Consider the following 26,876-nt stretch of genomic DNA (forward strand, 5'->3'; position numbering starts at 1 on the left):
ATGTACGCTAGTCGCTGAGTTGGTGCAAATTTTTCGTCACTGGAGAGAAAAGAGTTTGTAATAGATGTTATAGTTCAGGAAAATAAAGTATGTTACATATGAGTGTCATACATAAACAATCATGGTAAACAGGACAGTTTCCAACATTGGATCAGTCCACAGGGTTTTTCTATAGTGTAATTGAAATCACTGTCCGTGAAAATCAGCACATTTGGAAGCAAAAAGTTGAGCATGTATCCAATGTTCTGGTGCAAGACGTTATGTAATCTGATATATTCCTGTGCCTAAAATTACCGCGGATGACTTTAGTCTCTGACGTAGTTAGAGGATTCGAGTACGGCCTCCATCTATATCGGCCATTGTTGAAAGCAACCTGCCCTCATCGGCTACAGATGAACCATATTTCGCAGAAAAATGTCCAAAAGCTCTTGGCAATTTTCATTAAACATTTTTTATCCTCGGGTAGCAGTTCCCTATTGTGATCGCTATTTTATATGTAATCTTGCATTGTGTTGGATTGAATTGAGTGTCGTTCCATCACATCTTTCTTGGTACAGTGTTTGATGAAACTCCTCTCTTAAGCTCATTGGTAGCTTGCTTATTAGTCTGTCCACATGATAACCACATTGTAACTCTGCACAATTGTCGCCATCGAGAGATGTCAACATCCCAACCAGGTAATGTACAATGCATCATTATCCCCAAATTGTACAAAAGGGCATCGTGAATATTCTCCTTGAACTAAATGACGAGGCTGGGTAAAGTTTGTATATCTGGTGTCGACAATTTATTCACTTTCACATGTATTCACATATTACTTTCATTGAAGTAAGTGAAAAGTACATTACCTGAAGTGGTTTGAAAAAGGACTTCTCTGCAACTGTGAGAGTGCTGGCGCCAGTCTACAGGATGTCTACTACTACACCAAAAAAGATTCAGTCGTTTGACCACCGCCGTCATATAGCTGGAATATTGCTCAGTGTGGGGTTAAACAACAAACAAACAGTCGTTCGGCAGGCTGCTTTGGAAGAGAAAGATTGTTTGTAGAGTGAGAGACCTGTGATTGGATGATCTTGTGTGAGATTGGTTGATGTTTTCAAATGTACATCTATCTATTCAGTAAATTAAAAGTGACCCTGTCTTTTTCAAATTTTAATTGTTGTCATTATTAACAGGATGACTAACCCTGTTTGTTACCATGCACGGGGGTGCCTTTGCATACTGTGAACATTTAGTATTAGAGTAACCGTCTTATATTCCTCAAAGGAAAGGATTGAAAGTAAAGGGTAAAGCTCTTAAACTATAGGAGGGGGAGGGGGAAGTTGAAATGAACACGTGTCATACAATATTGCTCTGTTTTCTTAATTTTAGCTAAGATTCACCAGAAAACATGAGCAATGCTGGTAACATTGACCGTCTCCATGGTGCAGTGGATAGAACGTTTGCCCCGAGAACAGAAGGTCGGTGGTTCAATACCCTCGCGTGTCAAACCAACATCCTTAACATATGGTACTTGTTGTTGTCCTGCCTGGTGCTCGGCATTAAGAGGCTAAAACAAGTACTGGTCGGCTCAGAGTCAGTATACTTTGCCTGAGTGGGGTATTCATGTTAAAACTTCGGCGTGGTATGTCAATGAGCTGGCACTATAAAATCAGCATCAATCTAGTCGCAGACTAGTACAAGCAGACACAGACAATTCCACACCTGCCAGTCATAGAAGTGCAATAATCTGGAGTCAAAACCCACTTCAACTCACAATCACACTCGGATATAATGAGTGAGTGACTTGGGTTTAGTGCCCCCGCAGTTGAGTTATACTACCTTGTGAGAGAAATCCAGCAGGCCAAATACATCGTATTTAACAGTGTCACCATTATTCGGTTTACCTTCTCACTGCATCTGAACCATGTACACTCATATAGCATTGCCTAAGTACAATGAATGGCATTACCGGATAAGAATTGTATGATTCAATAAGAGCAACAAAACCCTTCACCTAGCCATAAGAAATCTCTGCTCAAAGCCCAGTTGATGTACGATAAAATGAGCAGGTTTTTTTATAAATCACTATCAGATTTTGATGATAACAGGTCGAACACCTTTTATTAACACAATCTGATAGTGATTTATAAACACACAGCATATGCTTCCCCACTGGTGACAACTGCCACAAACACACGCAAAGGGAAGTAAATTGTTCACTTGAAAAGATACGGAAATAGATGGTACAAGTCAAAATAGCTCATTCCATTATTATTGTCATTGAGGCGCCCTCCAGCTGTCCACCATAAACCGTTTCGAATGCTTTAATGAGGCCTTGGATGTTGTAACTTTGATCAAGCAGCATTTGAGCAAGAGTCACATGACGCTCTTTGAATTTTTTATAGAGAGGAGCTCAATCGCAACTTTTTAAACACAGATTGCTGATTTTAGGCATCTCAGTTTTAAATGACTTCACATTGAACAATTAACTTTATAGAAACGTTAATGTATTCATGCCAACTCACTTTCATCACATATGATAACAACATGTGAACAACGACTCAGGGATGATTCAGTACCAGTGCAGCCCAGGTTATTAAGCCAGATTGTCCCACTTCCAAATCCAAACGATTTCACTGTCAATAGTTTTGCTGAATGTGTTATATATTTATAAGTCATATCAAATATCATATATAAGCTTTATTTGCCATCACTATCAAATACAATAGACTGAACCACTGCTGAAGCTAAAATTGAATTGTCTCCTTTCTTTAACAATGGTTTTTATTATGCTACATGCATTCACGGAAAAATCATACAGTTAAGCGTATGATTGAGAATACTGTTTTACTCTACGTGAAGAAAGTTAGTAACAGTTATTCCTACCAAATATTATGGTATATTATCCCTACACTAGACGTATATTATGTAACTATTTTATTTGTTTGCGTCAAACACCTGCATTATCAAAATCAACCTGAATTTGTCAGAATACCAACAAAGTAATGCATTATCTTTCTATATATTCGCTGTTTGAATTTTCATCTCTTAATACTAAAATTTTCAGAACGTAATTGTGTCTCTCTATGACAACGCTAGTATTACGTTACATTGTAACTTTATTCGACAATGCTATTCTTACGTTACATTGTTCCACAACGTAACAACGACGTTGCAAATTACGTTTTATTGGGTTTTTTTTTCAAGCATTAATATCTATTAGTAGTTGGGGCAGTAGTCTGGTACCAACTACTTGGTCAAAAGACCTGTGCATCCAAGATGGCGTCACTTCCAGTTCCGTGAGGCGTGCGCATCCAATATGGCGTCACTTCCGGTTCGGGGGGGGGGGGGGGGGGGGGGAGTGGGTGGGGGGTGTGCACCTCCAAGAATGCGGCACGTCCAGTTCTAAGGGGGCATCCTACAAATCAAAGATAGCGGCGGCCTGGAAGTCCGGGAGCTGGAGGTTGAAAGGCCGGGAAGGTGGAAAGGCAGGGAAGGCGGGAAGGCGGGAAGGCGAGAAGGAGGAAGGGGGGAAGGCGGGAAGTCGAGAAGGAGGAAGGCGGGAGGGCGGAAAGGTTGGGAGGCGGGAAGGCGAGAAGGAGGAAGGCGAGAAGGAGGAAGGCGGGAAGGAGGAAGGTGGGGAGGCGAGAAGGCGGGAAGGAGGAAGGCGGGGAGGCGAAAACGCGGGAAGGCGAGAAGGAGAAAGGCGGGAAGGTGGGAAATCGAGAAGGAGGAAGGCGGGAAGGTGGGAAGGCGGGGAGGAGGAAGGCGGGAAGGTGGGAAGGCGAGAAGGAGGAAGATGGGAAGGCGGGGAGGAGGAAGGCGGGAAGGTGGGAAGGCGAGAAGGAGGAAGATGGGAAGGCGGGGAGGAGGAAGGCGGGAAGGTGGGAAGGCGAGAAGGAGGAAGGTGGGAAGGCGGGGAGGCGAGAAGGAGAAAGGCGGGAAGGTGGGAAGGCGAGAAGGAGGAAGGCGAAAAGGCGGGAATTCGAGAAGGAGGAAGGCGGGAAGGCGGGGAGGCGTGAAGGAGAAAGGCGGGAAGGTGTGAAGGCGAGAAGGAGGAAGGCGGGAAGGCGGGGAGGCGAAAAGGAGGGAAGGCGAGAAGGAGAAAGGCGGGAAGGTGGAAGGCGGGAAGGCGGGGAGGCGAGAAGGAGAAAGGCGGGAAGGTGGGGAGGCGAAAAGGAGGAAGGCGGGAAGGTGGGAAGGCGAGAAGGAGGAAGGCGGGGAGGCGAGAAGGAGAAAGGCGGGAAGGCAGGAAGGCGAGAAGGAGGAAGGTGGTAAGGCGAGAAGGAGGAAGGCGGGAAGGCGGGGAGGCGTGAAGGCGGGGAGGCTTGAAGGCGGGGAGGCGGGAAGGCGGGAGGCAGGTGGGGAGAAAGAGGAAGGAGGAAAGCGGGAAGGCGTGAAGGCGTGAAGGAGGAAGGCGGGAAAGCGGGAAGGCGGGAAGGCGAGAAGGTGTGAAGGCAAGGAGGAGGAAGGCAGGAAGGCGAGAAGGAGTAAGGCGGGAAGGCGGAAAGGCGGGAAGGCGGGAAGGAGGAAGGCGGGAAGGAGGAAGGAGGAAGGTGGGAAGGCGGGAAGGCGGGAAGGCGGGAAGGCGAGAAGGCGGGAAGGAGGAAGGCGGGAAGGCGGGAAGGCGAGAAGGCGGAGAGGCGGGAAGGCGTGAAGGCAAGGAGGAGGAAGGCAGGAAGGCGAGAAGGAGTAAGGCGGGAAGGCGGGAAGGCAAGAAGGAGGAAGGCGGGAATCAGGAAGGTGGGAAGGCGGGAAGGCGGGAAGGCGAGTAGGAGGAAGGCGGGAAGGAGGAAGGCGGGAAGGCGAGAAGGAGGAAGGAGAGAGGAGGGAGGGAGGGAGGAGGAAGAAGAGGGTGTGCAGCGGTGTATCATCAACGTCAGTGGTGTTATGTCATCGACGTCAGTGATTTTGTGTCTTCAACAACAGTAGTGTATCATTAACGTCAGTGGTATTGTGTCTTCGACGTCAGCAGAGTATCATCAACGTCCGTGATGTTGTGTCTTCAACGTCAGTGGTGTTGTGTCCTCAATGTCAGTGGTGTATCATCAACGTCCGTGACTTTTTGTCTTCAACATCCGTGGTGTATCATCATCGTCTGTGGTGGTGTATCATCAACGTCAGTGATGTTGTGTCTTCAACGTCAGTGGTGTGTCATCAACGCCCGTGATGGTGTATCATCAACGTCAGTGGAGTATCATCAGCGTCAGTGATGTTCTGTCTTCAACATCGGTGGTGTATCATCAACGTCAGTGGAATATCATCAACTTCTTTGACTTTGTGTCTTCAACATCCGTGGCGTATCATCAACGTTAGTGATGTTGTGTCTTCAACATCCGTGGTGTATCATCAACGTCAGTGGTGTATCATCAACGTCCGTGATGTTGTGTCTTCAACATCAGTGGTGGTGTATCATCAACGTCAGTGGTGTATCATCAACGTCAGTGGTGTATCATCAGCGTCCGTGATGTTGTGTCTTCAACGTCAGTGACGGAGTATCATCAACGTTAGTGATGTTGTGTCTTCAACATCCGTGGTGTATCATCAACGTCAGCGGAGTATCATCAACGTCCGTGATGTTGTGTCTTCAACATCAGTGGTGGTGTATCATCAACGTCAGTGGTGTATCATCAACGTCAGTGGTGTATCATCAACGTCAGAGGTGTATCATCAACGTCCGTGATGTTGTGTCTTCAACGTAAGTGGTGTATCATCAACGTCAGTGGTGGTGTAATCATCAACCTCCGTGATGTTGTGTTTTCAACGTCAGTGGTGTATCATCAACGTCATTGATGTTGTGTCTTCAACGTCAGTGGTGTATCATCTACGTCTGTGGTGGTGTATCATCAACGTCTGTGATGTTGTGTCTTCAACATCAGCATTGTTAGCATTAATGTTATGTTCTTTGTTAACTATTAAAAGTTGATGAGAGTAACGTTTTGAGAAATATTAATGTGAATTGATATCTGTTAATGGCTTTGGATTACTCGGCCCATAACTTTATTTGCATTCGTCTCGCCGTGACTATCATTCTCAATGCGCAACACTAAATAGGTCACCATTGGGGGTTGTATGTAAATACGTTATTCTTTTATTTGTCCGATAGAAACTGATGTAATAAACCCAAATGTGAGGAAATTAAATATTGCCTTTTTGTAACAGATTGTTCACGAAAAACAAGGGCCCAAGGAACTGTCAGCAGGATTGAGCAGGCAAGATTCTATAAATACCAACTCAGGCAACTGATCAGCTGATTACTGCTAGGTTAATCTTCTCCTCTCTATCAATGAATTGTAATATTGTTAAACGAATTTTTCTCTTTAAAACTAATTTCACAGTGAAAAATTTAATATGTAAAATTATGATTATTTCATGCAATCCTTTTTTGTTTTGTTTTTGTTTTGTTCCTGAAGATGGTGAGCACATGTGTATTAATTATAAAAAAATGTTCTTTTGACCATAATATTTAACACCATAACACCAAAACATGTTACTAAGTGAAAAATCGAATTTTCCCATATTTGTGAATGACAAGAAAGAATGTGAATTTGACAAGCACTCTACTTTATTGTGTGTGAAACATAAATAGATAGGATATATGTAAACAATAAGCACAATCATCACAATAATCATTTCAGTAGTTATACAAATATTTACAATATATCTATACCTTGTATTTTTACGTTGTCATTTTACTGCCACAGTTACATCCAAACTATTTTTATTTTACCATATTAGAAATGAAGAATTACTGATAATAGGTAATTAAGAAATAACATTTTCTTTTTTTTATCATCATGAAAGCAGGACTCATAATAAATATATATATAAAAATACCCCAAATAATTTTAAGTCAAAATAAATGAATTATATTGATCAACGTAGCACTAAGATCGCTTTGTGAAACAGAACCCAGGGTAAACTCCAAATGAAATGGGAAACAACTGCTGTGGTTGCAAAACATCTTGGTCTTAAGCTGTACCGTCCGGCAAACGTTGATCGTTTCCTGCATTAAAATCGAGTATTGATTTTGATATAAATTATTTGAGTGTTTATTTTCTTAAAGAATGAAATTTAAGTCTTTATTATTTTAAAATAACTATGAAATCTATTTCTGACGCTGGGCTTCACAAGATGTCATGGTTTGGCAGTATCAACTTCATATCTTGAAAACCAAAACTTTATATAACATTTTTCAGCAAATTTCCATTTGGCAAACAGAAGTTACCAGTTATGTTGTGTTTTTTTGGAACCGCACACAGCCCACCCTTCTAATTTTGGCATATATTAACTTTTCTAACTCGGAATATCTTGACTGAAAACAGCCCATTTTGACTAACAACGGGGTTTGGCACTATACTCACATCTTGTAAACTAATATCCTAAATAATATTGTTGAAGCAAATCCATTTTTAAAGAAAAGCTTAATTACTTTCTAAAATAAAGTTAAAAGTTATTTTAGTGCTTATTGGAGAACCGCATACAGCTAGCCCACCCTTCTTATTCGGAACACTGAAAACAATCCTTTTTGCCTTGCAACAGGGATTGACACTATCCAGGTCATATTTGAGAACCAAAACTATCCGTTATTTTTTTCAAAAATTATCATTTCAAGCAAAATCCAAGTTCCTGTCCCAGCAGAAGCTACCAGTTATTGTTGTGCTTTTTGGAGAACGCAGCCTACCCTTCTAAGTCGGAGCATCTTGACTGAAAGTACGTCATTTTGGCTTGCAACGGGGTTTGGCACTATCCACTTCATATCTTGAAATCTATTATCCTAAATAATACCCTTGAAGCAAACCCATTTTATACAAAATTCAAGGTCCTTTCGCAACAAAAGTTAAAAGTTATTGTTGTGAATTTTGGAGAACCGCACACAGCCAACCCTTCTAATTCGGAACATTTTGTCACTTCACGTCTTGAATATTAATATCCTAAATTATGTTTTTGAAGCAAACCCATTTTAAACAAAAGCTAGGTTATTTTCCCATCAAAAGTTACCAGTTAATGTTGTTCTGTTTGAAGACCCGCACACATCCCACCCTTCTACACATGTGAGTTGAGAAGATATGTTTCCAATGTGTACCAAGTAAAGACAAGACTAACGATCAGTCAAATGTAACCATACAATGTCTTTATTCTTACAACAGTATGCTGCACGTGAACTTCCAAACTTTACGTGCCTACTCTGTACGAGACAATTGATGTATCTCGCGTTATGGATCTATGACTTGACATGTTCATGAGCATCGGTTCACACAACATGAACATGGACATGAACATACCAGTATGGTCATTGTGGATCAAACCAATCTTAGTGACCAACATGTTTCTTTTGGCGGTGAGTATATATAATGTGTAATACAGTGGGAAGATATGAAGACATAACACAACAGACACTGCAGCAATGGCCTCTAATTATTAACATGGAACACTGAGGCTACATAAAGCTATTAGGAACTTACATTTGGCATGTGAGTAAGTGAGTATGGTTTTACGCCGCTTTTAGCAATATTCCAGCGATATCACGGCGGGGGACACCTTAAATGGGCTTAACACATTTGGCATGTACATGTATGAGAATAACTATAGCACTTTCAGAAATATTGAGGATTTGGACCCTCTTTTACTTCTGTTAATATGATGTGTATTTTTAAACCAGGAAATACATCAATCAGGATGTTACAACATCACAAATAAAGATGAGCCAATGATCTTCACACTCAAAGTGAAATAAAAGTATAAAACTACACTACATTCTCGAAAACATTAAACAAGCGTGTGTCATTTTTATGCGTGAGCTTCAAGCTATTGTAGGTGTATCATAACAGGCTGATCAGGATGACAAGAATATAAGAGGATTGGCATTACAAACATCACAGTGTATGTAATTCAGAACTGTTTTACAAAATGTGCACATAATACATTATTAATAACAACTATGTACAATATTCTGAAATTACTCTATAGTTGCGACATTTATCGCAGGTAGGCACCCCGGTCAAAACCTCCAATAGTTATTTTGCCAACTGGTTGCTGCCGCTGGTGTTCTGATAGATGGGCTCTGTGAGGAAGACAACATGGTGAATTGTATTAGTTTTAGTAGAAGTGCAACTCAACAAGACCAAAGGGACAGTGAGGTAGCCTAATGGTTAAAGAGTTCGCTTGTCTCGCCTAAAGGCCCGTGTTCGGTTCCCCTCATCCAGTCCTCTCTTTCTCAATATTGGCATCATTACTCTTGTGACAGCAACAACGTTGCCTTTAGTAGGTCAACAATAGTCTTTTTGTGAGTGAGTGAGTGAGTGAGATAAATTTAGTGCCACAGATGAGTTTACAAAAACCCATGTTTATTGATGTAATTGTTTTGAAACTCTCATATGTGAAATCTAGAAAATTGTAGTGTTGTTTCAGTAATCATTCTATTTAAACTCAAACCTCAGGTCTACTTGTTCGACCTACCAGCATCATACTCCTGTCCTTCAGCTCTTCTCATTTCCATTTCTTTTCCTGAAGTATGAAAGAAAAGGCAGGCTATGTGTTAGAGCGAGCTATATGTTTGAGTAATGGGGAAGGCAAAATCAAAATCCGAAGGTTATAATGTAACTAGCCATGTATATTACATCGAAACTCGACTAACTTTCAGCTAAAATACCAAGCAAAGTCTAGCACACTTTCACTTCATGCTACAATAAATTGTCATTGGTATATAGAGAGCGAGTATTGGGAACAATGACCCAATGTATTTCAGTTCAGGCATGCTAAGTCAGTGTCTACTTACCTCTCTGTTAATGTATATTCTCAATCAGCGTCTACTTACCTCTCTGTTAACGTATGTTCTCAATCAGCGTCTACTTACCTCTCTGTTAACGTTTGTTCTCAATCAGCGTCTGCTTACCTTTCCGTTAACGTATGTTCTCAATCAGCGTCTACTTACCTCTCTGTTAACGTATGTTCTCAATCAGCGTCTACTTACCTCTCTGTTGATGTATGTTCTCAATCAGCGTCTACTTACCTCTTTGTTAACATATGTTCTCTCTCAGCGTCTACTTACCTCTCGGTTGATGTATGTCCTCAATCAGCGTCTACTTACCTCACTGTTGATGTATATTCTCAATCAGCGTCTACTTACCTCTCTGTTAACGTATGTTCTCAATCAGCGTCTACTTACCTCTCTGTTGATGTATGTTCTCAATCAGCGTCTACTTACCTCTCTGTTGATGTATGTTCTCAATCAAGGTCCATTATCCCTCTGTTAACGTATGTTCTCAATCAGCGTCTACCTTTCTCTCCATTAACATATGTTCTCTATCAGCGTCTACTTACCTCTCCGTTAACATATGTTCTCAATCAGTGTCTACTTACCTCTCTGTTAACGTATGTTCTCTCTCACCGTCTACTTACCTCTCTGTTGATGTATGTTCTCAATCAGCGTCTACTTACCTCTCTGTTAACGTATGTTCTCAATCAGCGTCTACTTACCTCTCTCTTAACGTATGTTCTCAATCAGCGTCTACTTACCTCTCTGTTAATGTATGTTCTCAATCAGCGTCTACTTACCTCTCTGTTAACGTTTGTTCTCAATCAGCGTCTTCTTACCTTTCCGTTAACGTATGTTCTCAATCAGCGTCTACTTACCTCTCTGTTAACGTATGTTCTCAATCAGCGTCTACTTGCCTCTCTGTTAACGTATGTTCTCAATCAGCGTCTACTTACCTCCCTGTTAACATATGTTCTCTATCAGCGTCTACTTACCTCTCTGTTAACGTATGTTCTCAATCAGCGTCTACTTACCTCTCTGTTGATGTATGTTCTCAATCAGCGTCTACTTGCCTCTCTGTTGATGTATATTCTCAATCAGCGTCTACTTACCTCTCTGTTAACGTATGTTCTCAATCAGCGTCTACTTACCTCTTTGTTAACATATGTTCTCTATCAGCGTCTACTTACCTCTCTGTTAACATATGTTCTCTCTCAGCGTCTACTTACCTCTCTGTTGATGTATGTTCTCAATCAGCGTCTACTTGCCTCTCTGTTGATGTATATTCTCAATCAGCGTCTACTTACCTCTCTGTTAACGTATGTTCTCAATCAGCGTCTACTTACCTCTCTGTTAACGTTTGTTCTCAATCAGCGTCTGCTTACCTTTCCGTTAACGTATGTTCTCAATCAGCGTCTACTTACCTCTCTGTTAACGTATGTTCTCAATCAGCGTCTACTTACCTCTCTGTTGATGTATGTTCTCAATCAGCGTCTACTTACCTCTTTGTTAACATATGTTCTCTCTCAGCGTCTACTTACCTCTCTGTTGATGTATGTCCTCAATCAGCGTCTACTTACCTCTCTGTTGATGTATATTCTCAATCAGCGTCTACTTACCTCTCTGTTAACGTATGTTCTCAATCAGCGTCTACTTACCTCTCTGTTGATGTATGTTCTCAATCAGCGTCTACTTACCTCTCTGTTGATGTATGTTCTCAATCAAGGTCCATTATCTCTCTGTTAAAGTATGTTCTCAATCAGCGTCTACTTTCCTCTCCATTAACATATGTTCTCTATCAGCGTCTACTTACCTCTCCGTTAACATATGTTCTCAATCAGTGTCTACTTACCTCTCTGTTAACGTATGTTCTCTCTCACCGTCTACTTACCTCTCTGTTGATGTATGTTCTCAATCAGCGTCTACTTACCTCTCTGTTAACGTATGTTCTCAATCAGCGTCTACTTACCTCTATGTTGATGTATGTTCTCAATCAGCGTCTACTTACCTCTCTGTTAACGTATGTTCTCAATCAGCGTCTACTTACCTCTCTGTTAACATATGTTCTCAATCAGCGTCTACTTACCTCTCTGTTAACGTATGTTCTCAATCAGCGTCTACTTACCTCTCTGTTAACGTTTGTTCTCAATCAGCGTCTTCTTAACTTTCCGTTAACGTATGTTCTCAATCAGCGTCTACTTACCTCTCTGTTAACGTATGTTCTCAATCAGCGTCTACTTGCCTCTCTGTTAACGTATGTTCTCAATCAGCGTCTACTTACCTCCCTGTTAACATATGTTCTCTATCAGCGTCTACTTACCTCTCCATTAACGTATGTTCTCAATCAGCGTCTACTTACCTCTCTGTTGATGTATGTTCTCAATCAGCGTCTACTTACCTCTCTGTTAACATATGTTCTCTCTCAGCGTCTACTTACCTCTCTGTTGATGTATGTTCTCAATCAGCGTCTACTTGCCTCTCTGTTGATGTATATTCTCAATCAGCGTCTACTTACCTCTCTGTTAACGTATGTTCTCAATCAGCGTCTACTTACCTCTCTGTTGATACATGTTCTCAATCAGCGTCTACTTACCTCTCTGTTGATGTATGTTCTCAATCAGCGTCTACTTACCTCTCTGTTGATGTATGTTCTCAATCAGTATCTACTTACCTCCCTGTTAACATATGTTCTCTATCAGCGTCTTCTTACCTCTCCGTTAACATATGTTCTCTATCAGCGTCTTCTTACCTCTCCGTTAACATATGTTCTCTATCAGCGTCTACTTACCTCTCTGTTGACGTATGTTCTCTATCAGCGTCTACTTACCTCTCCATTAACATATGTTCTCTATCAGAGTCTACTTATCTCTCTGTTGATGTATGTTCTCAATCAGCGTCTACTTACCTCTCCATTAACATATGTTCTCTATCAGCGTCTACTTACATCTCTGTTGATGTATGTTCTCAATCAGCGTCTACTTACCTCTCTGTTGATGTATGTTCTCAATCAGCGTCTACTTACCTCCCTGTTAACATATGTTCTCTATCAGCGTCTTCTTACCTCTCCGTTAACATATGTTCTCAATCAGCGTGTACTTACCTCCCTGTTAACATATGTTCTCTATCAGCGTCTACTTACCTCTCTGTTAACGTATGTTCTCTATCAGCGTCTACTTACCTCTCCATTAACATATGTTCTCTATCAGAGTCTACTTATCTCTCTGTTGATGTATGTTCTCAATCAGCGTCTACTTACCTCTCCATTAACATATGTTCTCTATCAGCGTCTACTTACCTCTCTGTTGATGTATGTTCTCAATCAGCGTCTACTTACCTCTCTGTTGATGTATGTTCTCAATCAGCGTCTACTTACCTCCCTGTTAACATATGTTCTCTATCAGCGTCTTCTTACCTCTCCGTTAACATATGTTCTCAATCAGCGTGTACTTACCTCCCTGTTAACATATGTTCTCTATCAGCGTCTTCTAACCTCCCTGTTAACATATGTTCTCTATCAGCGTCTACTTACCTCTCCATTAACGTATGTTCTCAATCAGCGTCTACTTACCTCTCTGTTGATGTATGTTCTCAATCAGCGTCTACTTACCTCTCTGTTAACATATGTTCTCTCTCAGCGTCTACTTACCTCTCTGTTGATGTATGTTCTCAATCAGCGTCTACTTACCTCTCTGTTAACATATGTTCTCTATCAGCGTCTTCTTACCTCTCCGTTAACATATGTTCTCAATCAGCGTGTACTTACCTCCCTGTTAACATATGTTCTCTATCAGCGTCTTCTAACCTCCCTGTTAACATATGTTCTCTATCAGCGTCTACTTACCTCTCCATTAACGTATGTTCTCAATCTGCGTCTACTTACCTCTCTGTTGATGTATGTTCTCAATCAGCGTCTACTTACCTCTCTGTTAACATATGTTCTCTCTCAGCGTCTACTTACCTCTCTGTTGATGTATGTTCTCAATCAGCGTCTACTTGCCTCTCTGTTGATGTATATTCTCAATCAGCGTCTACTTACCTCTCTGTTAACGTATGTTCTCAATCAGCGTCTACTTACCTCTCTGTTGATACATGTTCTCAATCAGCGTCTACTTACCTCTCTGTTGATGTATGTTCTCAATCAGCGTCTACTTACCTCTCTGTTGATGTATGTTCTCAATCAGTATCTACTTACCTCCCTGTTAACATATGTTCTCTATCAGCGTCTTCTTACCTCTCCGTTAACATATGTTCTCTATCAGCGTCTTCTTACCTCTCCGTTAACATATGTTCTCTATCAGCGTCTACTTACCTCTCTGTTAACGTATGTTCTCTATCAGCGTCTACTTACCTCTCCGTTAACATATGTTCTCAATCAGCGTGTACTTACCTCCCTGTTAACATATGTTCTCTATCAGCGTCTTCTAACCTCCCTGTTAACATATGTTCTCTATCAGCGTCTACTTACCTCTCCATTAACGTATGTTCTCAATCAGCGTCTACTTACCTCTCTGTTGATGTATGTTCTCAATCAGCGTCTACTTACCTCTCTGTTAACATATGTTCTCTCTCAGCGTCTACTTACCTCTCTGTTGATGTATGTTCTCAATCAGCGTCTACTTGCCTCTCTGTTGATGTATATTCTCAATCAGCGTCTACTTACCTCTCTGTTAACGTATGTTCTCAATCAGCGTCTACTTACCTCTCTGTTGATACATGTTCTCAATCAGCGTCTACTTACCTCTCTGTTGATGTATGTTCTCAATCAGCGTCTACTTACCTCTCTGTTGATGTATGTTCTCAATCAGTATCTACTTACCTCCCTGTTAACATATGTTCTCTATCAGCGTCTTCTTACCTCTCCGTTAACATATGTTCTCTATCAGCGTCTTCTTACCTCTCCGTTAACATATGTTCTCTATCAGCGTCTACTTACCTCTCTGTTAACGTATGTTCTCTATCAGCGTCTACTTACCTCTCCATTAACATATGTTCTCTATCAGAGTCTACTTATCTCTCTGTTGATGTATGTTCTCAATCAGCGTCTACTTACCTCTCCATTAACATATGTTCTCTATCAGCGTCTACTTACCTCTCTGTTGATGTATGTTCTCAATCAGCGTCTACTTACCTCTCTGTTGATGTATGTTCTCAATCAGCGTCTACTTACCTCCCTGTTAACATATGTTCTCTATCAGCGTCTTCTTACCTCTCCGTTAACATATGTTCTCAATCAGCGTGTACTTACCTCCCTGTTAACATATGTTCTCTATCAGCGTCTTCTAACCTCCCTGTTAACATATGTTCTCAATCAGCGTCTACTTACCTCTCCATTAACATATGTTCTCTATCAGCGTCTACTTACCTCTCTGTTGATGTATGTTCTCAATCAGCGTATTCTTACCTCTCCGTTAACATATGTTCTCTCTCACCGTCTACTTACCTCTCTGTTGATGTATGTTCTCAATCAGCGTCTACTTACCTCTCTGTTAACGTATGTTCTCAATCAGCGTCTACTTACCTCTCTGTTAACGTATGTTCTCAATCAGCGTCTACTTACCTCTCCATTAACATATGTTCTCTATCAGAGTCTACTTATCTCTCTGTTGATGTATGTTCTCAATCAGCGTCTACTTACCTCTCCATTAACATATGTTCTCTATCAGCGTCTACTTACCTCTCTGTTGATGTATGTTCTCAATCAGCGTCTACTTACCTCTCTGTTGATGTATGTTCTCAATCAGCGTCTACTTACCTCCCTGTTAACATATGTTCTCTATCAGCGTCTTCTTACCTCTCCGTTAACATATGTTCTCAATCAGCGTGTACTTACCTCCCTGTTAACATATGTTCTCTATCAGCGTCTTCTAACCTCCCTGTTAACATATGTTCTCAATCAGCGTGTACTTACCTCTCCATTAACATATGTTCTCTATCAGTGTCTACTCACCTCTCTGTTAACGTATGTTCTCAATCAGCGTCTACTTACCTCTCCATCAACATATGTTCTCAATCAGCGTCTACTTACCTCTCTGTTGATGTATGTTCTCAATCAGCGTATTCTTACCTCTCCGTTAACATATGTTCTCTCTCACCGTCTACTTACCTCTCTGTTGATGTATGTTCTCAATCAGCGTCTACTTACCTCTACTGTTAACGTATGTTCTCAATCAGCGTCTACTTACCTCTCTGTTGATGTATGTTCTCAATCAGCGTCTACTTACCTCTCTGTTGATGTATGTTCTCAATCAGCGTCTACTTACCTCTCTGTTAACGTATGTTCTCAATCAGCGTCTACTTACCTCTCTGTTAACGTATGTTCTCAATCAGCGTCTACTTACCTCTCTGTTAACGTTTGTTCTCAATCAGCGTCTTCTTACCTTTCCGTTAACGTATGTTCTCAATCAGCGTCTACTTACCTCTCTGTTAACGTATGTTCTCAATCAGCGTCTACTTGCCTCTCTGTTAACGTATGTTCTCAATCAGCGTCTACTTACCTCCCTGTTAACATATGTTCTCTATCAGCGTCTACTTACCTCTCCATTAACGTATATTCTCAATCAGCGTCTACTTACCTCTCTGTTGATGTATGTTCTCAATCAGCGTCTACTTACCTCTCTGTTAACATATGTTCTCTCTCAGCGTCTACTTGCCTCTCTGTTGATGTATATTCTCAATCAGCGTCTACTTACCTCTCTGTTAACGTATGTTCTCAATCAGCGTCTACTTACCTCTCTGTTGATACATGTTCTCAATCAGCGTCTACTTACCTCTCTGTTGATGTATGTTCTCAATCAGCGTCTACTTACCTCTACTGTTGATGTATGTTCTCAATCAGTATCTACTTACCTCCCTGTTAACATATGTTCTCTATCAGCGTCTTCTTACCTCTCCGTTAACATATGTTCTCAATCAGCGTCTTCTTACCTCTCCGTTAACATATGTTCTCTATCAGCGTCTACTTACCTCTCTGTTAACGTATGTTCTCTATCAGCGTCTACTTACCTCTCCATTAACATATGTTCTCTATCAGAGTTTACTTATCTCTCTGTTGATGTATGTTCTCAATCAGCGTCTACTTACCTCTCCATTAACATATGTTCTCTATCAGCGTCTACTTACTTCTCTGTTGATGTATGTTCTCAATCAGCGTCTACTTACCTCTCTGTTGATGTATGTTCTCAATCAGCGTCTACTTACCTCCCTGTTAACATATGTTCTCTATCAGCGTCTTCTTACCTCTCCGTTAACATATGTTCTCAATCAGCGTGTACTTACCTCCCTGTTAACATATGTTCTCTATCAGCGTCTTCTAACCTTCCTGTTAACATATGTTCTCAATCAGCGTGTACTTACCTCTCCATTAACATATGTTCTCTATCAGCGTCTACTTACCTCTCTGTTAACGTATGTTCTCTATCAGCGTCTACTTACCTCTCCATTAACATATGTTCTCTATCAGAGTCTACTTATCTCTCTGTTGATGTATGTTCTCAATCAGCGTCTACTTACCTCTCCATTAACATATGTTCTCTATCAGCGTCTACTTACCTCTCTGTTGATGTATGTTCTCAATCAGCGTCTACTTACCTCTCTGTTGATGTATGTTCTCAATCAGCGTCTACTTACCTCCCTGTTAACATATGTTCTCTATCAGCGTCTTCTTACCTCTCCGTTAACATATGTTCTCAATCAGCGTGTACTTACCTCCCTGTTAACATATGTTCTCTATCAGCGTCTTCTAACCTCCCTGTTAACATATGTTCTCAATCAGCGTCTACTTACCTCTCCATTAACATATGTTCTCTATCAGCGTCTACTTACCTCTCTGTTGATGTATGTTCTCAATCAGCGTATTCTTACCTCTCCGTTAACATATGTTCTCTCTCACCGTCTACTTACCTCTCTGTTGATGTATGTTCTCAATCAGCGTCTACTTACCTCTCTGTTAACGTATGTTCTCAATCAGCGTCTACTTACCTCTCTGTTAACGTATGTTCTCAATCAGCGTCTACTTACCTCTCCATTAACATATGTTCTCTATCAGAGTCTGCTTATCTCTCTGTTGATGTATGTTCTCAATCAGCGTCTACTTACCTCTCCATTAACATATGTTCTCTATCAGCGTCTACTTACCTCTCTGTTGATGTATGTTCTCAATCAGCGTCTACTTACCTCTCTGTTGATGTATGTTCTCAATCAGCGTCTACTTACCTCCCTGTTAACATATGTTCTCTATCAGCGTCTTCTTACCTCTCCGTTAACATATGTTCTCAATCAGCGTGTACTTACCTCCCTGTTAACATATGTTCTCTATCAGCGTCTTCTAACCTCCCTGTTAACATATGTTCTCAATCAGCGTGTACTTACCTCTCCATTAACATATGTTCTCTATCAGCGTCTACTCACCTCTCTGTTAACGTATGTTCTCAATCAGCGTCTACTTACCTCTCCATCAACATATGTTCTCAATCAGCGTCTACTTACCTCTCTGTTGATGTATGTTCTCAATCAGCGTATTCTTACCTCTCCGTTAACATATGTTCTCTCTCACCGTCTACTTACCTCTCTGTTGATGTATGTTCTCAATCAGCGTCTACTTACCTCTACTGTTAACGTATGTTCTCAATCAGCGTCTACTTACCTCTCTGTTGATGTATGTTCTCAATCAGCGTCTACTTACCTCTCTGTTGATGTATGTTCTCAATCAGCGTCTACTTACCTCTCTGTAAACGTATGTTCTCAATCAGCGTCTACTTACCTCTCTGTTAACGTATGTTCTCAATCAGCGTCTACTTACCTCTCTGTTAACGTTTGTTCTCAATCAGCGTCTTCTTACCTTTCCGTTAACGTATGTTCTCAATCAGCGTCTACTTACCTCTCTGTTAACGTATGTTCTCAATCAGCGTCTACTTGCCTCTCTGTTAACGTATGTTCTCAATCAGCGTCTACTTACCTCCCTGTTAACATATGTTCTCTATCAGCGTCTACTTACCTCTCCATTAACGTATATTCTCAATCAGCGTCTACTTACCTCTCTGTTGATGTATGTTCTCAATCAGCGTCTACTTACCTCTCTGTTAACATATGTTCTCTCTCAGCGTCTACTTGCCTCTCTGTTGATGTATATTCTCAATCAGCGTCTACTTACCTCTCTGTTAACGTATGTTCTCAATCAGCGTCTACTTACCTCTCTGTTGATACATGTTCTCAATCAGCGTCTACTTACCTCTCTGTTGATGTATGTTCTCAATCAGCGTCTACTTACCTCTACTGTTGATGTATGTTCTCAATCAGTATCTACTTACCTCCCTGTTAACATATGTTCTCTATCAGCGTCTTCTTACCTCTCCGTTAACATATGTTCTCAATCAGCGTCTTCTTTCCTCTCCGTTAACATATGTTCTCTATCAGCGTCTACTTACCTCTCTGTTAACGTATGTTCTCTATCAGCGTCTACTTACCTCTCCATTAACATATGTTCTCTATCAGAGTCTACTTATCTCTCTGTTGATGTATGTTCTCAATCAGCGTCTACTTACCTCTCCATTAACATATGTTCTCTATCAGCGTCTACTTACTTCTCTGTTGATGTATGTTCTCAATCAGCGTCTACTTACCTCTCTGTTGATGTATGTTCTCAATCAGCGTCTACTTACCTCCCTGTTAACATATGTTCTCTATCAGCGTCTTCTTACCTCTCCGTTAACATATGTTCTCAATCAGCGTGTACTTACCTCCCTGTTAACATATGTTCTCTATCAGCGTCTTCTAACCTTCCTGTTAACATATGTTCTCAATCAGCGTGTACTTACCTCTCCATTAACATATGTTCTCTATCAGCGTCTACTTACCTCTCTGTTAACGTATGTTCTCAATCAGCGTCTACTTACCTCTCCATCAACATAAGTTCTCAATCAGCGTCTACTTACCTCTCTGTTGATGTATGTTCTCAATCAGCGTATTCTTACCTCTCCGTTAACATATGTTCTCTCTCACCGTCTACTTACCTCTCTGTTGATGTATGTTCTCAATCAGCGTCTACTTACCTCTCTGTTGATACATGTTCTCAATCAGCGTCTACTTACCTCTCTGTTGATGTATGTTCTCAATCAGCGTCTACTTACCTCTCTGTTGATGTATGTTCTCAATCAGTATCTACTTACCTCCCTGTTAACATATGTTCTCTATCAGCGTCTTCTTACCTCTCCGTTAACATATGTTCTCTATCAGCGTCTTCTTACCTCTCCGTTAACATATGTTCTCTATCAGCGTCTACTTACCTCTCTGTTAACGTATGTTCTCTATCAGCGTCTACTTACCTCTCGATTTACATATGTTCTCTATCAGAGTCTACTTATCTCTCTGTTGATGTATGTTCTCAATCAGCGTCTACTTACCTCTCCATTAACATATGTTCTCTATCAGCGTCTACTTACCTCTCTGTTGATGTATGTTCTCAATCAGCGTCTACTTACCTCTCTGTTGATGTATGTTCTCAATCAGCGTCTACTTACCTCCCTGTTAACATATGTTCTCTATCAGCGTCTTCTTACCTCTCCGTTAACATATGTTCTCAATCAGCGTGTACTTACCTCCCTGTTAACATATGTTCTCTATCAGCGTCTACTTACCTCTCCATTAACATATGTTCTCAATCAGCGTCTACTTACCTCTCTGTTGATGTATGTTCTCAATCAGCGTCTACTTACCTCTCCATTAACGTATGTTCTCAATCAGCGTCTACTTACCTCTCTGTTGATGTATGTTCTCAATCAGCGTCTACTTACCTCTCGGTTAACGTATGTTCTCATTCAGCGTCTACTTACCTCTCTGTTAACCTATGTTCTCTATCAGCGTCTCCTTACCTCTCTGTTAACATATGTTCTCAATCAGCGCCTACTTACCTCTCTGTTAACGTATGTTCTCAATCAGCGATTACTTACCTCTCTGTTCACGTATTTTCTCAATCAGTGTCTACTTACCTCTCTGTTAACGTATGTTCTCAATTAGAGTCTACTTACCTCTCCGTTGTTGAATGTTCTCAATCAGCGGCTATTTTCTCCCTGTTGATGTTTGTTCTCAATCATCATCTACTTACCTCTCTGTTGATGTATCTTCTCAAGCAGCTATTTCTTACCTTTTCGTTAACGTATGTTCTCAATCAGCGTCTGCTTACCTCTCTGTTAACGTTTGTTCTCAATCATCGTCTACTTACCTCTCTGTTGATGTATCTTCTCAATCAGTGATTACTTACCTCTCTGTTAACGTATGCTCTCAATCAGCGTCTACTTACCTCTCTATTAACGTATGCTCTCAATCAGCGTGTACTTACCTCTCTGTTAATGTATGTTCTCAATCAGCGTCTTCTTACCTCTCCGGTAATGTATGTTCTCAATCAGCGTCTACTTACCTCTCTGTTAATGTATGTTCTCAATCAACGTCTACTTACCTCTCTCTTAACGTATGTTCTCAATCGGCATCTACTTACCTCCGTTAACGTATGTTCTCAATCAGAGTCTACTTACCCCCGTAAACGTTTGTTTTCAATCAGCGTCTACTTACCACCGGTAACGTATGTTATCAATCAGCTTCTACTTACCTCCGGTAACGTATGTCCTCAATCAGCGTCTACTTACCTCCGTTAACGTATGTTCTCAATCAGAGTCTACTTACTTCCGGTAACGTATGTTCTCAATCAGAGTCTACTTACCTCCGTTAACGTATGTTCTCACTCAGAGTCTACTTACTTCCGGTAACGTATGTTCTCAATCAGAGTCTACTTACCTCTCTGTTAACGTATGTTCTCAATCAGAGTCTACTTACCTCTCTGTTGACGAATGTTCTCAGTCAGTTCCAGCTGGATGTTGCCGTAGTAAGCATCCTCGACAGGTCCTGGCAACACAGAGAGTTCAATATACACAGGTACATTTATTACCCATAGGATCATGGATGTAGGGGAAATCTTTTTCACTGACCATCATCCCATTGTGCTTCATGCCTGTTTGTATTTATTTTACAATTGTTTTAACTGCTTGCGAAAATGACAATAGCAACGTGGCACCATTTCAATGCTTTGCCGCAAATAATAGAGGATAACATCATCCATTGTTCCTGATGTCACAAATGAGTTGATGTGATCCCTTTCCAAATGGACCAAGATGGTCTAATGTCTCGTATGACTCTGTCCTGTGCTCTTGTAGTGATACGTGGTCGATCGGATCTTGGTAGGTCTTGTGGTCTGTTCTCCCGTGGTTCTGATAACGGTTCCACCGTCTTGTAATGGTGCTGGGGGCACGGGTGGCCAAGTCGTCTAAGGCGCCGCGATTCGCTGTGCAGAGTTGCGTCCCTTGGGCACGCCAGAAACCTTTGATATTGGTTTCGAATCCCTGTTCGCCCCAATTATGTTTCTAGGTTTGTCAGCACCATACCCGTGCTCATGGGTTTCTTCGAGGTGGTAAACGTCTGAGACCTGCATCATTTCGGGCTTTCCTCCCACATTAAGCTGACACGCCGTAATATAACTGGAATACTGTTAAAAGCGGCGTTAAACCCAACTCACTCACTCACTCGTTGATAATTCGAATTATGTTATTCCTGATGCTTCAAACCGCAACATATTACCACATCTTTCCTGTACGTCTTCTTCTTCTTCTGCAAATCCGAGGTTGCCTTTTGTATGGTCAGGATCGTTATCTGGAACATATAGGTTGCCGTATGTATGGTCAGGATCGTTATCTGGAACATATAGGTTGCCGTATGTATGGTCAGGATCGTTATCTGGAACATATGCACGTTGCCGTATGTATGGTCAGGATCGTTATCTCGAACATATAGGTTGCTGTATGCATGGTCAGGATCGTTATCTGGAACATATAGGTTGCCGTACATATGGTCAGGATCGTTATCTGGAACATATAGGTTGCTCTGTGTATGGTCAGGATCGTTATCTGGAACATATAGGTTGCCGTATGTATGGTCAGGATCGTTATCTCGAACATATAGGTTGCTGTATGCATGGTCAGGATCGTTATCTGGAACATATAGGTTGCCGTACGTATGGTCAGGATCGTTATCTGGAACATATAGGTTGCTCTGTGTATGGTCAGGATCGTTATCTGGAACATATAGGTTGCCGTATGTATGGTCAGGATCGTTATCTGGAACATATAGGTTGCCGTTTGTTTGGTCAGGATCGTTATCTGGAACATATAGGTTGCCGTTTGTAAGGTCAGGATCGTTATCTGGAACATATAGGTTGCTCTGTGTATGGTCAGGATCGTTATCTGGAACATATAGGTTGCCGTATGTATGGTCAGGATCGTTATCTGGAACATATAGGTTGCCGTTTGTTTGGTCAGGATCGTTATCTTGAACATATAGGTTGCCGTTTGTAAGGTCAGGATCGTTATCTGGAACATATAGGTTGCTCTGTGTATGGTCAGGATCGTTATCTGGAACATATAGGTTGCCGTACGTATGGTCAGGATCGTTATCTGGAACATATAGGTTGCCGTATGTATGGTCAGGATCGTTATCTGGAACATATAGGTTGCCGTTTGTTTGGTCAGGATCGTTATCTGGAACATATAGGTTGCCGTTTGTAAGGTCAGGATCGTTATCTGGAACATATAGGTTGCTCTGTGTATGGTCAGGATCGTTATCTGGAACATATAGGTTGCCGTACGTATGGTCAGGATCGTTATCTGGAACATATAGGTTGCCGTTTGTTTGATTAGGATCGTTATCTGGAACATATAGGTTGCCGTATGTATGGTCAGGATCGTTATCTGGAACATATAGGTTGCCGCATGTATGGTCAGGATCGTTATCTGGAACATATAGGTTGCTGTATGTATGATCAGGATCGTTATCTGGAACATATAGGTTGCCGTATGTATGGTCAGGATCGTTATCTGGAACATATAGGTTGCCGTACGTATGGTCAGGATCGTTATCTGGAACATATAGGTTGCCGTATGTATGATCAGGATCGTTATCTGGAACATATAGGTTGCCGTTTGTTTGGTCAGGATCGTTATCTGGAACATATAGGTTGGCGTATGTATGGTCAGGGTCGTTATCTGGAACATATAGGTTGCCGTATGTATGGTCAGGATCGTTATCTGGAACATGTAGGTTGCCGTACGTATGATCATGATCGTTATCTGGAACATATAGGTTGCTCTGTGTATGGTCAGGATCGTTATCTGGAAAATATAGGTTGCCGTATGTATGGTCAGGATCGTTATCTGGAACATATAGGTTGCCGTATGTATGGTCAGGATCGTTATCTGGAATATATAGGTTGCCGTATGTATTGTCAGGATCGTTATCTGGAACATATAGGTTGCCGTATGAATGGTCAGGATCGTTATCTGGAATATATAGGTTGCCGTATGTATTGTCAGGATCGTTATCTGGAATATATAGGTTGCCGTATGTATTGTCAGGATCGTTATCTGGAACATATAGGTTGCCGTATGAATGGTCAGGATCGTTATCTGGAACATATGCACGTTGTGTTATGTCCGGAGAGTGAGTGAATAACATCACATGGAACACCTGGTATCATCACTGTTTGATAGTGGGTCATAAACTTGTGCTTTTGAAAGAGTCGAGTCGTTCAGTGGACTAATGGATGAGGAAAGGCTTTTCTCGCTTATATAAAGTCATATCATGCAGGACGATCTTTAAGGCAAACCCGAAATAATTCAGATCTTAGACGGACTCTACGAGGGCGGGTGGTGCTGTTGGCAAACTGAACAGCAGAACCGGGGCGAACCTCGGATTCGAACCAACGATCACAGGTTTCTGGTAGTCCTAAGTGACACAACTCAGCAAGTGAAGTCAAGTGAAGCAACTTGAATGCCTTGGTTTAATATTACCCCTCTGGTTGAAGAGACATAAACTTGTTGAAATCCTTTACTTTGCATGGCGGTTGACTATTTAGGTCACATCTCCACATGGGATTAAGAGGTGAGGTAAAATTAGGTTTAACGTCGCGTCCAAGACTATTGCACTTATATAGCGACGTGCATGAACGTGTGTGTGTGTGTGGCTGCTTGTACTAGTCCGGCCTGATGCCGATTTATAGTGCTAGCACACTGAGATACCATGCCGCAGTTTAACATGAATATCCCACTCAGACACAGTATACTGACTCCGAGCCGACTAGTCCTTGATTTAGCCCCTTAATGCCGAGCGCCAGACAGGGTAACAACAAGTACCATCTTTTCACGTCTTTTGGTATGACGCGGCCGGGGATCGAACCCCGGACCTTCCGCTCTCCGGGCGGACGCTCTACCACAAGACCACGAAGGCGGCCCATGGGATTAATAAACTGACACAATGCACACAGTTAAAAACGTTAATGGACACAATTTAATGAACAAAAGATGCGATATTAAGTATGAAGTCACGGCAGACCCATGTAAATTACCTCTCACCGGTGTCATCTGAAAACGGCAATAGGTATCCTCAGCACCTGGAAAATACATCATGCTTGTCTGATTTAACTCAGTAAAATGCAGTTAGTTGTCCAAAAATGAAATACACGGGACAAAAAGCTTATATTTCCAACTGTGAGAGAATTAAGCTTTCTGCACTTTCGGTTGGTTCAGACACACGTCATCGTGGCCTGTTGGTGTGGAGCTGTGATCATGCTTCCAGTTCCTGGTTTACCTGGTCCAGGTTTGTTATTCACAGACCACCGGAGAGCTGGAACTTTCTGCTTCTAATACTGAATAGCATCAACTTACTCAAGCTTTGTTATTCACAGACCACCGGAGAGCTGGAACATTCTGCTTCTAATACTGAATAGCATCAACTTACTCAAGCTTTGTTATTCACAGACCACCGGAGAGCTGGAACATTCTGCTTCTAATACTGAATAGCATCAACTTACTCAAGCTTTGTTATTCACAGACCACCGGAGAGCTGGAACATTCTGCTTCTAATACTGAATAGCATCAACTTACTCAAGCTTTGTTATTCACAGAGGGCCGGAGAGCTGGAACATTCTGATTTCAATAATGAATAGCATCAACTTACTTAAGCTTGGAATAATAGTGCTGTTGTGGGGTGGTGTTACAATAACACTCCAGGTTAACATGGGGCTTTAGCCTTAGTCAGTGGGATGGTGTTATAATAACACTCCAGGTAAACAAGTGGCTTTAGTCCCAGTCAGAGGGGTGGTGTTACAATAACACTCCAGTTTAACATGGGGCTTTAGTCTCAGTCAGTTGGGTGGTGTTACAATAACACTCCAGGTTAACATAGGGCTTTAGTCTCAGTTAGTGGGGTGGGGCGGTAGCCTATACTGGACGTAATCCGTCCGCTCGTCACGATGGAGGCCCTGGTGTGATGCCCAACATTGGTAAACTGTGTGAAGCTCATTTATTGTGAGACACACACACACACACACACACACACACACACACACACACACACACACACACACACACACACACACACACACACACACACACACACACACACACACACACACACACACACACACACACACACACACACACACACACACACACACAAATGCAAGAACCCAAATCAGTCACCGCATTATAATCAAGGTTCTCAGCTCACTTTGCATGTCAACATTATATCTGTTTTGGTATAATATTTTTGTCCATACCTTCACTTGACGTCTCCATCGTCTCGTAATTCTGTTGGCGGCTTGCCATGTTCGCTCGTTCAGTTCTGGTATAGATGCACAATCAGATTTTGTTAGACAAACATTATAGTAATCATGGTCTTGTTTATCATGCTTTTAAGTGCAACAAGCCCTAAAGCTCGCCAGTTTCTTTGAGGAATTAGCATGTCCTGGGTTTAATACCAAAACAATGGGTTATTTGTAAATACAAGCTATGATGAATTCTTTCGTAGGCATTACTTAGATGTTGACGGATGACAAAGCAGACACAATTTATGGATAAGAACTTCTTCAATTATTGTAAAGGCGACGTTTCGGTATAGAACCTTATACCGTTGTGAAGCAATGACATAAGGTCTATATCGAAACATGGCCTTTAAAGTAATTAAAGAAGTTGTTATCCATAAATCGTGTCTACTTTACCAGTTATGATACTGTGGTTCACAATATGCAATCTTTCAGAACGGG

General features: G+C 41.5%; 2 protein-coding genes across 2 annotated transcripts in view; one reads left to right on the forward strand and one right to left on the reverse strand.

The window, feature by feature from the left end:
* The first annotated feature begins 1,421 nt into the window (after window positions 1–1,421).
* Window positions 1,422–4,260, forward strand: LOC124121354 (octapeptide-repeat protein T2-like). Its single transcript, XM_048401846.1, has 2 exons — window positions 1,422–1,460; window positions 3,463–4,260. The coding sequence occupies exons 1-2, from the start codon at window positions 1,422–1,424 to the stop codon at window positions 4,258–4,260; spliced, it is 837 nt and encodes a 278-aa protein (XP_048257803.1).
* Window positions 4,261–7,265: 3,005 nt separating this feature from the next.
* The window catches only part of LOC124119031, a 47,688-nt gene continuing 28,077 nt past the window's right edge, over window positions 7,266–26,876 (reverse strand). Inside the window, exons 16-21 of the mRNA XM_048401989.1 lie at window positions 26,391–26,455; window positions 25,179–25,223; window positions 22,361–22,432; window positions 21,563–21,631; window positions 9,442–9,489; window positions 7,266–9,046 (exon numbers count right to left, since the gene is read on the reverse strand). Coding sequence (XP_048257946.1) covers window positions 9,000–9,046; window positions 9,442–9,489; window positions 21,563–21,631; window positions 22,361–22,432; window positions 25,179–25,223; window positions 26,391–26,455 — 346 coding nt within the window. The 3' untranslated portion in view covers window positions 7,266–8,999. The remainder of the gene's footprint in view (window positions 9,047–9,441; window positions 9,490–21,562; window positions 21,632–22,360; window positions 22,433–25,178; window positions 25,224–26,390; window positions 26,456–26,876) is intronic.

This window comes from Haliotis rufescens, unplaced genomic scaffold (genome assembly GCF_023055435.1).
Source record: "Haliotis rufescens isolate VD_foot unplaced genomic scaffold, xgHalRufe1.0.p SCAF_24, whole genome shotgun sequence".
NCBI classification, from domain to species: Eukaryota; Metazoa; Mollusca; class Gastropoda; order Lepetellida; family Haliotidae; genus Haliotis; species Haliotis rufescens.